This window comes from Ambystoma mexicanum, chromosome 2q (assembly GCF_040938575.1).
Source record: "Ambystoma mexicanum isolate Mex_15411 chromosome 2q, UKY_AmexF1_1, whole genome shotgun sequence".
Lineage (NCBI taxonomy): Eukaryota > Metazoa > Chordata > Amphibia > Caudata > Ambystomatidae > Ambystoma > Ambystoma mexicanum.
In genome coordinates, this window is record NC_090924.1 from 324557675 (window position 1) to 324573425 (window position 15751).

A 15751-nucleotide genomic window follows, 5' to 3' on the forward strand; every position below is an offset into this window, starting at 1 on the left:
GGAAAGCACAAGAGAGGATGCTTTGTCACCCACAAAACATGTATCCCAGCAGTTACTTCGCACATGAAGTAGTATGCCTTTGGAACACCCAAACAGGTGGAAAGCACTAGAGAGGATGCTTTGTCACCCACAAAACCTGTATCCCAGCAGTTACTTCGCACATGAAGTAGTATGCCTTTGGAACACCCAAACATTGAAAGGGAGCACAACAGTTGCACCCTTAATAAAGCCACAAATGTCAACTCCTCAGGAAAAGAGGATTGGTAGACCAGTCAGGAAAAAGTAATGTTCAGAGCCGCTCTCCAGTGCTAGGGTTTAAGACACTCGTCTTTGAAGGCATGTCCCTAACTGCTTTATTGTCGTACACAGAGAAACCTCAGTATCAGAGCAAACTGCCTTCACCAATAGGTTTTATGTTGCACCATGAGGGGATGTAGGGGGGAGGGGGGCGGGGTGGTGTGCGGGAAGGGAGCGTTTGGACTTTAACCTCGGGCAAGTCCACAGGCAACTGCTACGCACCTTTAAATCAATTCCCAGTTTTTTCAGCAGCACTGTAGAGAGCACTCAGGAAAGGGGTAGTGAATTCATGTGACCGAAATCGGCCTACCCTTGCAAGCGGGCGTGTGGAATGTAAGCTCTGGCCTAAATGGTGTTGGTGCAAAGAAGTTTTCTTAAAATTGGTCCTCAATTAAACTGGAACACAATGCTAAAGTGAACCGAATTACAAAACTACTTGCACAGCGGTTACAACACATTACAATTTGTTAAATCTTGACTAAATGCATTATACAAAAGTAAAAGGCTTTGACAAAAATCACTACCCATAAACTGTGTTGTGGCATTAGAGTTTGTAAAATTAATAGAGAATTTAAATAATATTCATCACTGTCACAGCAAATGTGGAATTATCAGCCATGCAAATAAAAGCCCATTTACCTGAATTGCGACAAAACATCTGCCTCCTCAAAATAAATGTCATACTTCTTCTCACACGACATATTGTGGATTTCAATTGTTGAGAAAGGCACTCGCTTCTTGACAAAGACCACCTTCAAAACAAAGAAAGGCATTTGCATCATTAGTGAATCTTGAATGGCCACCCGAGATCTGAAAGTCACTCATCCATACAACACATCTCTACGTAAATGAAGTGCTACTGTCAGTCGTATAACTGCCATCCTCAATGTTGCACAACGTTGTACTTCAACATTACCAAAATACAGTTAATAGGACTCATTTTACAATATTTCAGAATGTGTCTGAAAAGTAAATAACATGATCTTTATAAATCGCTCCTCACTTTGGTTGGTCAACACGGTCTCAATAATATAGGTCCGTCCATCATCCTTACACGTAACTGCAGTCTTTTTTTGGTTTTTTATTTTTTTTATCACATAGGTGGCGTAAGATACTTATTGAACTTAATATAGGAGTTAGTTTAGGGACAGAAGAGGATTACTTGGGAGGGGAATCCGGCATGTTGGAAGTGCACATGCACTTTAAATGCACTTGCACCCATAGATATTACATGGTTTGCCTTGCCCACTAGTAGCCTTGCACCTCTCCCCAAAATTCTAGATTGTTATCTGCAGCCGCCCAGGCAACACCAGTCAGAGAGCAGAAATGTGAAGCGGATTACAACGCAGCCAATTGCAGTTGTTAGGAATGTGACTCAACGCAATGCTACCCCTTGACCAGGCCAGTCTCCGCCTCAAAGTGAGCACTTTCCAACCCACCATGTTTAGTCATAGCTGCCTCCTAGGTGTGGAGAAAAAGAACATGCGTAGCGGGGCATGGAGGGTGTCTCATGGGGTAGAAGACACTGGTTGAAGTTCTAAATGTAACTGTATACAAGCAGAGTAGATTTGGAGTAAAAAGGAGTGCGTATGGGATTGATGTAGATTGTGGGAGACTTGGGCTCCAAGGTGTTAAGGGTTCGAAAGTGATGGGCGTTATTTAGCCCCTGCTTGTAGCTGAGAAGAGCCTGGTTAGCTTGACAACTGTAGCTACTATTAGCTCGTTTTGGCCTCCCGGGTCAACTGATGCAGACCGAACACCTATATGAATTTAACTCTAGGTTTGGGACAATCTATACATAAACCTTATAACACATCTATACAACGTGTAAAGCTTAAGGGGTCATAATTACAGAAAAAAAATGATTAGATTGCAACTTATGTGGAAGTTAGATTTGCAGAATGCTGTTTATTAGCTTAGTTCCACAGGAGTAGTTTCTGGTTAATGCTGGATACCCAGGCGTTGCTTTTAGCTCCCGCTTATCCAATCTTAATATCGATTCCCTGCGTTTCCTCCTAGGGCTGCGGTCCTCCGCACCGGATTTTTGAAAGGATATGCAAAAGAGGTGGGCAGAGAAAGGTAACAATGCCAGTGTGAGAAGAAGTTCTGCACCCTCCAGTTGGCCACCTGGGCCTACTGTCACAGCCCACCCACCCCCCCAGTACCAATGTCAGTCTAGAGACTCAAGAGTTTAACAGGCCATGGTAAAACACACAATGAGGGGGGGGGTTCGAGGGGGGGGGGTCTACACACAGCCCCCAGCCACCCCCACCCACCCAAGACAACCAGAGGGAAAGAAGACCTACATATTTTTTCTTTTAAATAAACAAACAGTAAAAAAATAAAAATAAAATGTAGTCAGCGACAGAGTTCAACTCAACACTACCCAGGATGAGGGATTGCAGAGGTGAATAGCAACAGCAGCAGCAAGGACTACCGTGGTTCTGTTCTGCATGGACAGGGTCAGCACAAGAGCCCTTTAGCCTTGGAAGAATGGAACAAAAGAACACAGGACCCCCAGTAGTAGATCCCCATAGGAGAAGACTACCCATACAGCTCTGGCTCAGAGTTTGAAGAGAACCTCAAGAGAGGGGGTGCTTGTCAGTGCCAGGAGAAAAGAACCACCACTTCAAAAGAAGATTAGTTCCCAGACTTCTTGAAAAAGCAACATCCGAAAAGTTGATTACAAAACAGTCAGAAAGAACCACACAGACACCCAGTTTTAAAACACAAACGGAAACTTAAAAGCCACATTTTGACTAAACCTTAACACTAATCAATTGTAATTCTTTCACTAGTAGGACTACTTCAGAGGTAGGAAATGTTTTGCTACCAGGCTACCAGAGGCAAGAAGTGTTTCGCTACCATGTACCAATCTTTTCCAGAACATTTCCGTATTCAAGATTCTTATATCAGGCAGAAATCTTTCTAACCTATTCACTCTGATAGTCCATGTACCTGTGCACTCAGATAAAAGATGGCAGGCTGTTTGTTGGCATCAAACCTTCACTGACAAGCTTAGGGGGTGTGGATTACAGAGGAATCTTAGACAGCCACACCCCTTTAGGCCCAAACAGGAACAACAAGACAGCCCTTTGAGTTCCTGGATAGAACATGGGGACACCAGCCCACACATTATTGACCAGGGAAGGAGGGTAAACAAGCAAAGGTAGTAGGATAATTGGGGTGTAGCAGGAGAACGTTACGTGGTCAATAGGGTAAAGGGAAAGGAGTTGGAGAAATAGAGTATAAAGTACTATGGGTAAGGCGAGATAAGGGGTGCGTACCGATCTGAGGAGGCGATAAGGGGAGCTGGAATGATTGCAAACTTTGCTTAGTGTAAAAATTGGACTTGAACTCAGGCCCACATAACTTGATCCATGCACCTCGTTGCACCCTTTCTGCCACCTAATGATAGATATAACCTAGCAATATTGTTTAGGTTTGGTTTAATACAATGTAATATAAAGGGTTTACACTGTGCACTAGCCATTTGCTAGTGATAAATGACTTAAGTAATTGTGCTGTGTGTATATCGAGAACTGAAAAGGCGAGTGACTTTTCATGCCTGGCTAATGGTTTGCACCTTGCAATTATCATCTGTTGTAATGTGTACCAGGGCACAAACTTTCCTCTCACCACTAAATGTTTCCCATGTTCGTATGCTTATGGAGTTGTACTTTTGTTTTTAAGCCTGTGTACATAATCAAGATTTTGGTTGGACTGTTAACCACAATTATGGGACCAATGCCCAGATATCTCAAATAGACATCACAGAGTGGGAGCCCGCTCACTCATCTTGGCATTTTGGGGCTTAATAGTTTATCTTATAAAATGAAGGACTACCTGGCCCACAATGCAAAGAAGAATGCACGATTGGGTGGGCTGCACCTGCCTAACTGGGCCCAGTTGAAAGCTCTGCAAATGCCCACAGACAATTGAAAATGATGTCCATTACCTCTGGGACAGATTTACTTTAAACAGGAAGAAATACAAGTCAAAGAGAAATCAAATTCATGGCTAAATTGTACAATTGATGTTATACGAGGGCCACTAAAACGGTATAACGGCAGATTCATAAAGCGATCGAGTTAATCCATGCAACTTGTGGGAGTGAGTCGCTGAGCCCTGGATTCTGGTTATCATCTCAATGGACAAGTCTGTGCAATCTAGACCTGGCCCCTTCCGTTCTTACATTCCTCATCAAAACAGTCACTCATAATGGAAACCAATGCTCAATGTACCCTTTTAACCATAGAGATTTTAAAAGTCGTGAGAGCATGACATTCTCAAATTATACTTGCAAGAGCTGAAGAAGGCAACACAAATACCATGAAATAAAAAGCAAAGGCCGGAGCATAACTGACAAAACATCATCCTGAGCCTATGTGGACCAGCAATTAAACCAGTTAGAAGACGCCAAACCAAAGTCAGACGTGCATGCACTCAGGCAGGCTGACACTCTTGAAGAAGAAACCGTAGGGGCAACTGCTACCCCAAAAGGATGGTGTTCACTTTCTAATCTCTTATGGATTTGAAAGCCAATAGATGACTGCAAAACACCTACATGAAAAATAGCAATCTTGAAAATGTGTGCAAACGTTGGATCTTAGAGCAGTGGGCTATGGGAGCAACCGATGAATTGAAAGCTTGTTGCCTGAGCTCAAAACAAGATAAAATAATTTCTCTCCAGACCTAATAACTAGACAAGTTTCAGAGACAATTGCTGGCATCATTCAGGCTCTTCATCACTCAGCACATCCAGAGCTACCAGATTGTCAGTAAAAGAAGTCATCAGTTCTCTTGAGAGGCTAACTGTGCTGGTCCAAGTGTAGAACCACAGGAATCTTATCTTGATCACAGTAAAATGTAACAACCTCAAAAGGAGCATCGCCACCTGAATCAAAATTATTATAAACGATCACAACATTAAGGCTCGGTTTTCTTTTAAAAAGTAGGTGGAGGTGGTTAGGGCTATGTGAATCGATTATGGTTATTTCAAAATAGAGATTTAATAAATCTTACTTTGGTCTTCCATTGGGACTTCTGTAGTAGGAAAAGAATACCTCATATAACCCTCTTAGACGTCAGATGATAGCGTCCAGGTTTCCTGGAAGCAGCACAAAGAACATAGCTTTAAGGACTGTACTGAGTCCTGGGGAGGAAAGATAGCTCAGAGACAACGCAGCACAACACAGGTTAGAATCCCGATCCCGTGCACACACCACTCGCTGGTATTAAGCACGCTATAAAAGAACTGGTTTAATTATCACCAAACTGACTTTAAACCAACTATAATCAAAGAAAGAAGTGCAAAATTCCCAGAACAAGCTTCTTCCTGGCAACAAATCGATATCATCCAGCAAATCCACTAGGACTCAGGGCCTCTCAGTAGCACTCCTTTTGTGCAGCAGAGGCTGACCTGGTCTAGAACAACCCCAAACATAGTTGGACAAGCCACTGATTCTTTTGAGCAAAAGGCCCTTTGGGCAGCTAGGTAGAGAGGGGCGTTTTAGTACCATGTGAAGGTCCCTTCCCCTTTCGTACTTAACCCAAGCAGGTACAACTAGCCCCAGGGATTGTTCAACCAAGTCAACACTGAATTTGCACCAATACACCTGATGGTAATGAGGGCGCCTCCACGACTGAAAGACCAACCAACTAACTTGGTACGCAACAGACTGATGTAATCACTACTTGGTGGCAATTCACAAGTTGCTTCCCTTCTCACCACTTCTTGCGATACCTCCACGACATTCAGAAATAGGTTGATTACAGTTGCTCAAAAAAATGTATTACAGTATATAACATCATCAGTTAACTCTTTCTTGGATTTGCAACTTAGGGACAGAAAACTCGGAACACCAACCAAATACACACAATGTACGTGTCCTAATCGAACTAGATGCGTCCCTAATATCCCGTCCTGTATGGTGGAGAAAGTCTCTGCAGACTAGGCGTGGCACTCCTGCCCGGGAATTTTTTTATCTGGGTGCACCAAACTTCCCATCAATGGGGTGAGTCGACCTGCCAATACCTTACACAGAATCTTCACATCTTCAATCATGGACAGTGGTCAATAAGAACTAGAATCACAGGGACTCTTCCTGGTTTAGGGAGCACCACGACCAACGCTTCCAACATAAACCTGCAAGTCTCCCAGCATACAGCGCCTCTGCGATCACCTCCAGTAACTTAGGCGCTAGCACCTCCTTGTAAGCCTTATATACCTTTCCCTTCGAGTCCCAGGTGTCTTACCTAGTCCCAGATGTTCATCACCCATTCAACCTCTTGCAACGCAATAGGAGTGCCAAGAATTTCACTCTGCTCATCTCTCACCCTGCTCAAATTTCGCCTCCTCCAGCCATGAAGCAGCGTGGGCAGACTAAAGCCCTCTCTAGCAGCATACATTCCCCGTAATATCATCTGGGCCGGTCAGCAGTGCCCCCCCGTCGCCCCACCCTTCCACATCCCGTATGCTTTCGCAGGACCCCTAGACCCCTTCCTTATTCACCAGCCAGGTCAAATGTTTGCCCGCTCCATCTCCCGTGGAGTGCTGATGAAGTACACACTGTGGCGGGTCGTAAAAAGGAGTCTGACAAATTAAGGAACATTATGAATTGCATTTAATGAAATTATATGAAAAGGTCCAACTCTCCCTATTGCTAAAGGGAACACCCTGCCTATCTAAAGAAACTAAGGGTGCTCGTCTGTCTTCAGGAAGCCCCAAGTAAAAATGCCCTCGGTCTAAATCTTACCTGACCCTACCACTAGTTTACCCAACTTAAACTCAGTCAAGAGAAGTTCTTTCTTCTAGTGGGCTTTTTGTAGCTTGATAGTCTATGTATGGAAACGTCTCTCACTTACACCTAAGTTTCGTTATAAAGTCATCTTTGGTTAGCTCTGGATTTCCCCTCCATGAGCGCTTGTAAAACAATTTTGGGCTTGGTGCCCTCGTTAAGGTTATGCTACTTCCAGCTTATTTTCTTCACTTATGACCCATTCACAGTCGCTCAATTCATCCGTGGCTACTTTGCGTGGGACTAGATCCCTTTTAGGATTCCCCCCCCACTCCTGGTTTCTCTCTTTTGTACTTTCTTCCATTATCTGGTTCTCTGGATAGTTAAATTCCTCAGAAGCCGTGCTTGGGCTTTGTCCACTTTTTGTCTTTGTTCACAAGACCTTTTCCCATCTTCCCAGGGTAATTGTCTCCATTCCCTCTTTTTTCAGCTCACAGGGTTATATGCTTTATGAGCCTTTCACATTGGCAAACAACTTAATTCATCGTATCCAATCTTTATGACAGACAAGTTGCGCTATCTACTCTTAACCCGAAAACCTTGCACTTTCCCCGTTCTCCCCCGTACCTTCATCTGTGTAGAGGAACGTTCAGGGCTCAGCACGAGTCCTCCTTCCTCCCTCCTCCACTCGTCTCAGTTAAAAACACCTACTGTCTTAAAGAGAAATCTGCTTCTTCTGGTAAAATCACTTTAGCATTGCCTGCAGCAAAATGTTACATTCTTCTACCCATATATAGATATATAAAACAGGCTTTAAGATTGTGCCCCTAATTGAAAACAACCTGTCTCCACGGTCAGGGGTAGACCTATCTATGTACATACAACAAGGAGATAGATACATTTAACACAAAAATTCTCTCATCGACAGATTAGGGTAATTGATTTTCTTGGCAAAAGATGGACAGTACACATGGAATACAAATAACTCAAATTGATTTAATTAATGACCATTGGTAAAGTTCATAAAACAGACCCCCCTTCAACACCTGGTGGGTATGTATTATACACATTAGTCACAGTCACATAAAAAATAAAAAATCTAACAAATTTCAGACACAGATGACAAACATACAAAACTAGGCACTCTAAACGTGCCTCTAAAACATATTTCCCAACATGTTTGTTCTTTTTGCCACAAATGGGCGAATACTCTTCAGGGGAAATTCTCTTTAAAATATAGATTACTTCAACACCACGTGACCATGGAGACAGGTTGTTTTCAATTAGGGGCACATTCTTAAAACATATATATTAGTTCTGAGGCTCTTTGAGGTCTCGAAGGCAAATTTGAATTAGTGTTCTGTAGATGGTGGAGACATCAGTATATACAATTTTAAATGAAAATTCCTATTTTATTGCTCATTAAGGTGATAGTTCGCAATGGCTGCCTCCTTTGAGAAATGCCTTGCTTATAGTGAGGACGCAGGAGAATACGCAAGAACCATCATAAACGACTGCCTCTCCTCTGGAATTTTTCCAGACGCGTTCAAAACTGCTCATATCAAGCCTCTTCTAAAAAAAACTTCCCTCAACCCCAAAAACTACCGCCCCATCTCTAACACCAGGTTCCTTGCTAAACTCATCGATCAAACCGCTTACTCCCAACTAACTGCCTTTGTCGAAGCCAACAATCTCCTAGACCCCTCTCAATCAGGTTTCAGACCCCGACCTCAAACTGGGAAGACCTTAAAAACACTGCAGATTCTGCGGGATGTGCTGCACTAATCCTTCTTGACCTATCCGCCGCCTTGGACACAAATCATCCACTCAATCCTCCTCGACCGCCACCACTCCCTAGGAATCCATGGAAACGCTCTCAAGTGGATAGCATCCTTCCTCAACAATAGGAACCAAATAACACTCCTCTCCACCTTTGCTTCCGCTGCACGACCAGTCAATACCGGAGTTCCACAAGGAGCGTGCCTATCAGCCCTCCCGTTCAGCCTCTATGTCCACCCTCCCACCAATAATCCGCTCGCACAATATCCTGTGCTATAACTACGCCGACAACACCCAACTAATCCTAAAACTCCTAACACAAAAACCAACTGCCAGCCCGAACTCACTGCCTGCCTCCTTGACATTGATCACTGGATAACCACAAACCACCTCCTTTTAAACCCCACCAAAACTGAAATCATGGTGTGCGGCAACACCAAACTTCTTCTGCACCCTCTACCCTGACCATCATCCATGGGCAATCCCCAGACAACCTCAACCTCAGTAAAAAAAACCTTGGATGCACTCTCGACTCTGGCCTAACCCTCTCGCACAAGTCAACACCGTATCCAAGTCCTACCACCTCAAAATTCTTAGGCGCATTTTTCCATACCTCTCCTTTCCCAACAGACTCGCTGCTGTCCAATCAATTGTAACTCCCTTTACCTCAGAGTCCAAGCATACCACCTGACTAAACTGCAAAGAGCCCAAAGTGCTGCAGCCAAACTGCTACTAGCACTTGGCCCAAGCGATCACACCTCCCCAGCTCTGAAAACTCTCCACTGGCGCCCGGTTGGACAAAGGGTGACCTTTAAAACCTTATGCATCTCTCACCGAGCAATGCATAAAACCGGACCTCAACTCAAGACAAACTAAAACCCTACCATCCACCGCACACTCCAAGATCAAGCTCTGCCCACCTCCTAGTAATACCAAACACCAACTCAGTCAGGTCAGGTGGATCATCATTCTCAGCCTTGGCCCCCACTCTGTGGAACTCACTTCCACCCCACATACCACTCACCGAAGACATGTCTTTCCGCAAATTACTGAAAACGTGGCTCTTCCCTTAAAAAGAAACCCAGGGTTGTGTAACAAGATGACAATCAAGCATAGAGACTTGATCAAACGGATGGAAAACTAAAAACGGCCAGTGTAAATAAAACGGACAAACCAAGAAGAACGGGCAAACCAAGTAGAACGGGCAAACCAAGTAGAACAGATGGAGGTGGATGGAACAGAAGAAGAAGAATTGGATGGAACGGAAGAAGAATTGGATGGAACGGAAGGAGAGGGGGAATAGAAGTATCCTAAACAGATGAAATGTAATGAATGGATGAAATGTACAGAACGGATGAGGTGGACGAAACAGAAAGTAGAGTGAACGCATGGAAAGGATGGAGTGGATGGATAAAGTGGATAAAGGAATTAAATGGATAGAAAGGGTGAATGAATTGAGCTGAGGGAGTAGACTGAACAGATGAAGTGGATCGGACGGATGGAGTGGATAGAACACAGAGTGAATGAAACGGATGGAACGGAGAGCTGGTTGCACAGAATCTACTGGTCAGAATGAACTGATGGAGCAGACGGAGCGGATGGAACAGATGAAACAGATTGAACGGAGTGGACATACTGGCTGGAGTGGATGGAACCGAGTGCTAGCTGGAGTGGATGCACTGGCCGGAATAGATGGAACCAACAGAGCGAATAGAGCAGACGAAACAGATGGAACGGAGTGGATGTACTGGTTGGAATGAATGGAACGGATGGTATAGATGGAACAAAAGGAATAGATGGAATGAATGAAAGTTGGAACAGATGGAGCGGAAGAAATGGTTGAAGTGGATGTAACACAGAGCAAATCGAATTAATAGGAGGGATAGAACAGATCGAACACAGATGAAACGAAGGATGAAATGGGTCTACGGAATGAATGGAGTAGATCACATGGATGGAAGGTCTAGTAGATTAAATAGATGTAACAGACGTAATGGATGAACAGACGAACCGGAAAGAACGGTCAGAGTAAATAAAACTGATAGAATAGATGGTATAGACGAGTGCTCGATCTCAACTGCTTTACTGATAACGACCAGATTACACTACCACGCTTACTCTCTCCTGTACACCCCCACTCAACTAGCACACAGCAATACTAGGACACATTCGGTATAGCTGTTCTCATACTAACAACCGCCACACACTCATCATCCTAAATAAACACAGCTATCTGAGCACACACCGCTAGCTTAAGCATCTCCCCAGGCCTAACGCAGCCAGAAATCAGTCTGGATGTCCACCCTCATGAACACATACAACTAACCTCCACCACCACACCTACCGCTAAGAAGCAGCCATCATGCAACTGTCACACCGGCTGCACACATCATTCATATATTATATATATATATATTCTCTCTCTCTCTCACACACACACACACAGCGTTATATGTCAAGTAACATAACTATGTGAAGAAGCTATTAGACTCCTTATTGGTTTATCAGGTACAGGAGAAGGAGAAATGGATAAGAATAGTGACCAGTGGGATGAGTTAGCCCAGCTGAAAGCGCCTGATTCGCACCGAGTTACATTGAGCAAATATGCTCAAATATCTTAAAAACAGGCATTACCACAGAAAGAAATGATCCCCTTTCTCTTATTGGATGGGCAAGATTTCAAAATAAAATGGAGCTATACATCTAATAAGTGCAGATGTGACTGGCTTGTTTTAATTATCGATACAGGCAATGAAGTTTCGAAACCGATCGAAATAGATATCACTAAGTTACAAGAAGAACTTTAGAAAGAAATGGATTTAGAAGCCTTCAAGGTTAAATTAGAACTGCACCCAAAAGGAACTAGTTGATTAAAAGAATTATACGACCCTGGAAAGGGTAAAAAAGTATTAAAGAAGATCTTTCTAACTTCAGTCACGAAAAAAATATTTCTGTACACTACAGAAGGTCACAAGTTTGGCAATAACTATCAAGGTCCAAACAAGAGGAGTTTATTTCCGCGATGCATCGTACAACTCAAGCGATGACGGCAGTACAGGCGCTAGCGGCCAAGGTAAGCAACAAGGTCACAATAGAGGCAGAGGACAAAGAGGCCTGAATCAAAGACAGGGTAGGCCTTTTTTAGAACAAGGTCCCAATGGAGGAGAATGAGACGACCATATCCGTACTCTGAGCAGGTCAAGGAATCAGTGGTAGTGAACCTGTCCCACTACAAACAGTGAGAATGAAGAAGCGATTCTAAATAAAAGGGTTAACTTTGTAATAACAAAGATACATGATCAGTTTGAATTTAGATCAGAGTTCTTTTCTTTTATGCGAAAGGTCCATCTGAATGATTTATTCAAGAATGGCAATTACAGTGGCCTTCGAAACAAGTCAACATTTAATGCCCCTTCGCATAGTTTTACCTCCAAATCTCTGGTCTTAAAAACAGGTGCTATCTGAAGTGCACAAATTGGAACTAATGGAAACACAACACAAATCCAATTTTAGCACTGCACAAAGATCCCTTATTACCAAATTAGCCATCAAGAAGTCATTGTCAGACAGGCAGATAAGGGAGTAGCGATAGTCCTGCTAAATCATGTTGATTACGTCAATAAATGCATGAGGCTACTTTGCGATGAAAGGAGAAAGGAGCTACCTCCTCCTTCCTGGTGATCCCTCTATTGACTTAATCAAGATCATTGACTTAATCAAGATCAAAAAAGAAAAAGAAACTGAGATGATTAGCAAACAGGAGTGTGAATATCTCAGAGAACAGGGGAAGAGTTCCAGTATTTTACATTCTACCCAAAATTCATAAAGGGTTAACCATCCCAACTGACAGACCCATAGTTTCTGGTGCGAGTTCAATTTTAGAACCACTTTCTAAACATGCAGATTTCTATTTGAGACGGTTTGTTTTGAAAAGGTCTAGTTATCTCAGAGACACTACTGACGCTATTAACAAGATCGAGCATCTAGCTTTTACACCTAGACAGTCTTTATTGATGTGTTTAGACCTATAATAATATCTTTACACAGCAATACCACAAAAGGCTACTTTGGAAGTCATTGAGGAGATCTACACAATAGAGAAGATGGCCACCCTGAAAACAATGGCTTCATTATGTGGTGCTCCGAGTTTGCATTAACAAAAAATGTCTTTCAATTTCAAGGGACATACTATCAGCAAATAGAGGGTACGGCCATGGGGGCTGCTATAGCCCCAAACCTGGCTAACCTGTATGCACAGATAAGAACGCTGTGTTACATCATATAAAAACCAACCTCCCTTTTTGGACAATTTTTAAGGTCAAAGAGGAACAGCAGCCTCAAACAGGACTATTGTGACAGTGCTAACATGCTAACCAACAAATTACTAGCGTAGGGATATCCAACCTAGTTGATAAAGGATTCTTCCAAGAGAGCTTAGAACAATAACCACGAAGCTTTGTTGGAAAAGAAAAATAAAAGAACAAAAAGACTGGCATAGTATTTGTTAATACTTCTTCAAATTGATTGCATAAAATCAAAAAGATCATTGAGAAAGCTTGGAAGAGGGTATATAACGACAAAAATGTACTCCCGCCGTTAGTGGCTTGCCAAAAAAGTCAAAATCTGAGGAACATACTGGTGAGAAATGAGATCTCAGTGAATCAGAAGCCCAAGATCCGGCAGAATACGTTGTGGTGTTTGCAGACTGTCACAGGACATTTTCCTTCTGGTCAATGTACCATGTGTAAACTTACGAAGGAGACTAAGCAAGTTGAAATAAGCCCTACTATGATTTGGGTGAAAATGACCAATTGCAATACCGAAAATGTAATATATATGATAACGTGCCCGTGTGGCCTATATTATATTGGTAAGACGAATAGAAAATGTCATACTCGAATAACAGAACATTGGAGTTGCATAAAAAATAAGGTAATGCTAGCTCCGATGGTGAAACATTTTGTGGAAAAGAAAGAGTCATGAAGAGTTCGAGTGGGTCATACTAAAGAAGGTACATGGAGCCAACAAGGCTGACATTAATCGTAAACTGGCCAACTTGGAGCAGAAAGTATTTTTTAATTGTCAGAGTCATGTTGTGGGTTTGAATGAAGGTATTGATTGGCATGTTATTCTGTGAAGAAATAGGGTTGTTACATTGCAGAAAGGTTCATTTATGCACCATCTTGCTTTAGAATAACTGTACAACTCAGACTGGTGTTCCAGCTTATGTATCATCACAGTGTGTGCTTACAATGTATAACAACCACAGGCGATAAGAGGAAAACTAATTTTCCACTGTGGCATTGTGTTGTAGGTTTGTTGGAAAGTATGCCACGTTGGCATCATGCGAATTGGTGACACCCCAGTACATTGAAGATCTGCTTATGAATGTGCCCTGTTGCATGTAAAGGCCTGTGGGAGGTCCATCCAGATTATTTATATACATTGAGTTACCCTCAGTTTGTCAACACAGTACGAATGTTCAATTAGGAACAATTTGTATTGGGGTCTGCAGTATGTAACCACTGTCACGGTCTAGGTCAATTATATGTGGGAGACTGGAGCCATATCAATTCAATGTTATATTGATTTTAATTATGATGCTATGAAATTGAAAAATATATACTGAAGTGAAGAATGGCGAGATACAGGTATTAAGGTTTCTTCAACACCCAACGTGGTAGGGCCAAGCACCCTCCCCTGTTTTTGTTGCGATTCCGTTGTGTGGCGACTTTCAGTGATATTATTAATTTGTCACATTAGGCTGCCAGGATTTTTCCATTGTGTGCTCATTTCAAGATGGCGCCCATGCATCAGTACGATAGTCCTGTGGTTGTCCCTCTTTAGTTTTGAGGACAATAATTGTACATAAGTTTTGAACTCCCGTTGCTTTCGGACAACATAGGTCTGCCTTGCACGTGAACGAGTATCAGCGGTCTCTGAGGCAAGTGCATTGTTGCTTCCTTCGGGTCTAAATCAGACTACATGCATTTTATTATTTGTCATTGGAGTCCTGCCAGGCAGTATGTGGCATCATGGCAAGTTGGTATATTAGAGAGCAAATTTGTACCATCCTCAGCAAGCCTAGGTAGACTAACTGATTGGGGCTGTCTAAACGTGCGTGGGCACCCAGACAGTCTTTTTTATGAAACAAGTCGTCATGTATATTGATGTATTGAAGTGGCTGACTCTGGGTTTTGTGCCGATTTATGTTGCAGCTGCTACGACCCACTGTGAGAGCGAGCTCCGACCATAATGGTTTTGGAATGAATGCCCTTTTATGAATGGATTCGTAATGAAATGGAGCTGGACAAATCTTGCACATGCTATCCCATTATGAAGTAGAGGGCTTGGGTTACTCAGGTAATTTTTTTACACACTTGAAAGGGTCACCTTTGGGGGTATTTTACACTTGGACTAGTCTCCCCAAGTTATAAGATATAAGATCATACTTCATGAATTGGGGCTGTGGTTTTGTTTCCCTTTTTGTTTTTTTAATGTCTCTCCAGATATCTCAGAACACGTTGGCTACTTGGTAGCAGTTGGTATTAATACACATGTTTGTTTGTTTGTTTATTTATTTATATGGCACACCTTACCCAGGGGCAACAGGGCGCAGGCAGAAGATAATTCGAAGCTTACAATGTTGCAGAAATATACACATGCTCCATTAATTGACTATTGAGATAATACTGCAGAGACAAAGTACCACGCAGAGGTTATTTTATTTTTTTTAAACATGGTTGGTCCATTTGTGACCAATGCCGAGTCCCTGCCACACTGTATTGATACAGTTTTGGGTGGAATGTGTTGCTATTTGTTAGCTCATCTCTCACGACAGGTTGTAAGGGTGTTTGTTTTTCTTTTTTAGGCCATTATCAGCATTGCATTTGTGATGCATATAGACACTTGTGGTGTTGAAGTAATATACATTT

General features: G+C 42.7%; 1 protein-coding gene across 2 annotated transcripts in view; it reads right to left on the reverse strand.

The window, feature by feature from the left end:
• Window positions 1-15751, reverse strand: part of ZNF598 (zinc finger protein 598, E3 ubiquitin ligase) — a 489260-nt gene that overhangs the window by 455271 nt on the left and 18238 nt on the right. For both annotated transcript variants that reach the window (XM_069647319.1, XM_069647320.1), the window contains exon 2: window positions 937-1049. In XM_069647319.1, the coding sequence (XP_069503420.1) occupies window positions 937-1049 (113 nt within the window). The remainder of the gene's footprint in view (window positions 1-936; window positions 1050-15751) is intronic.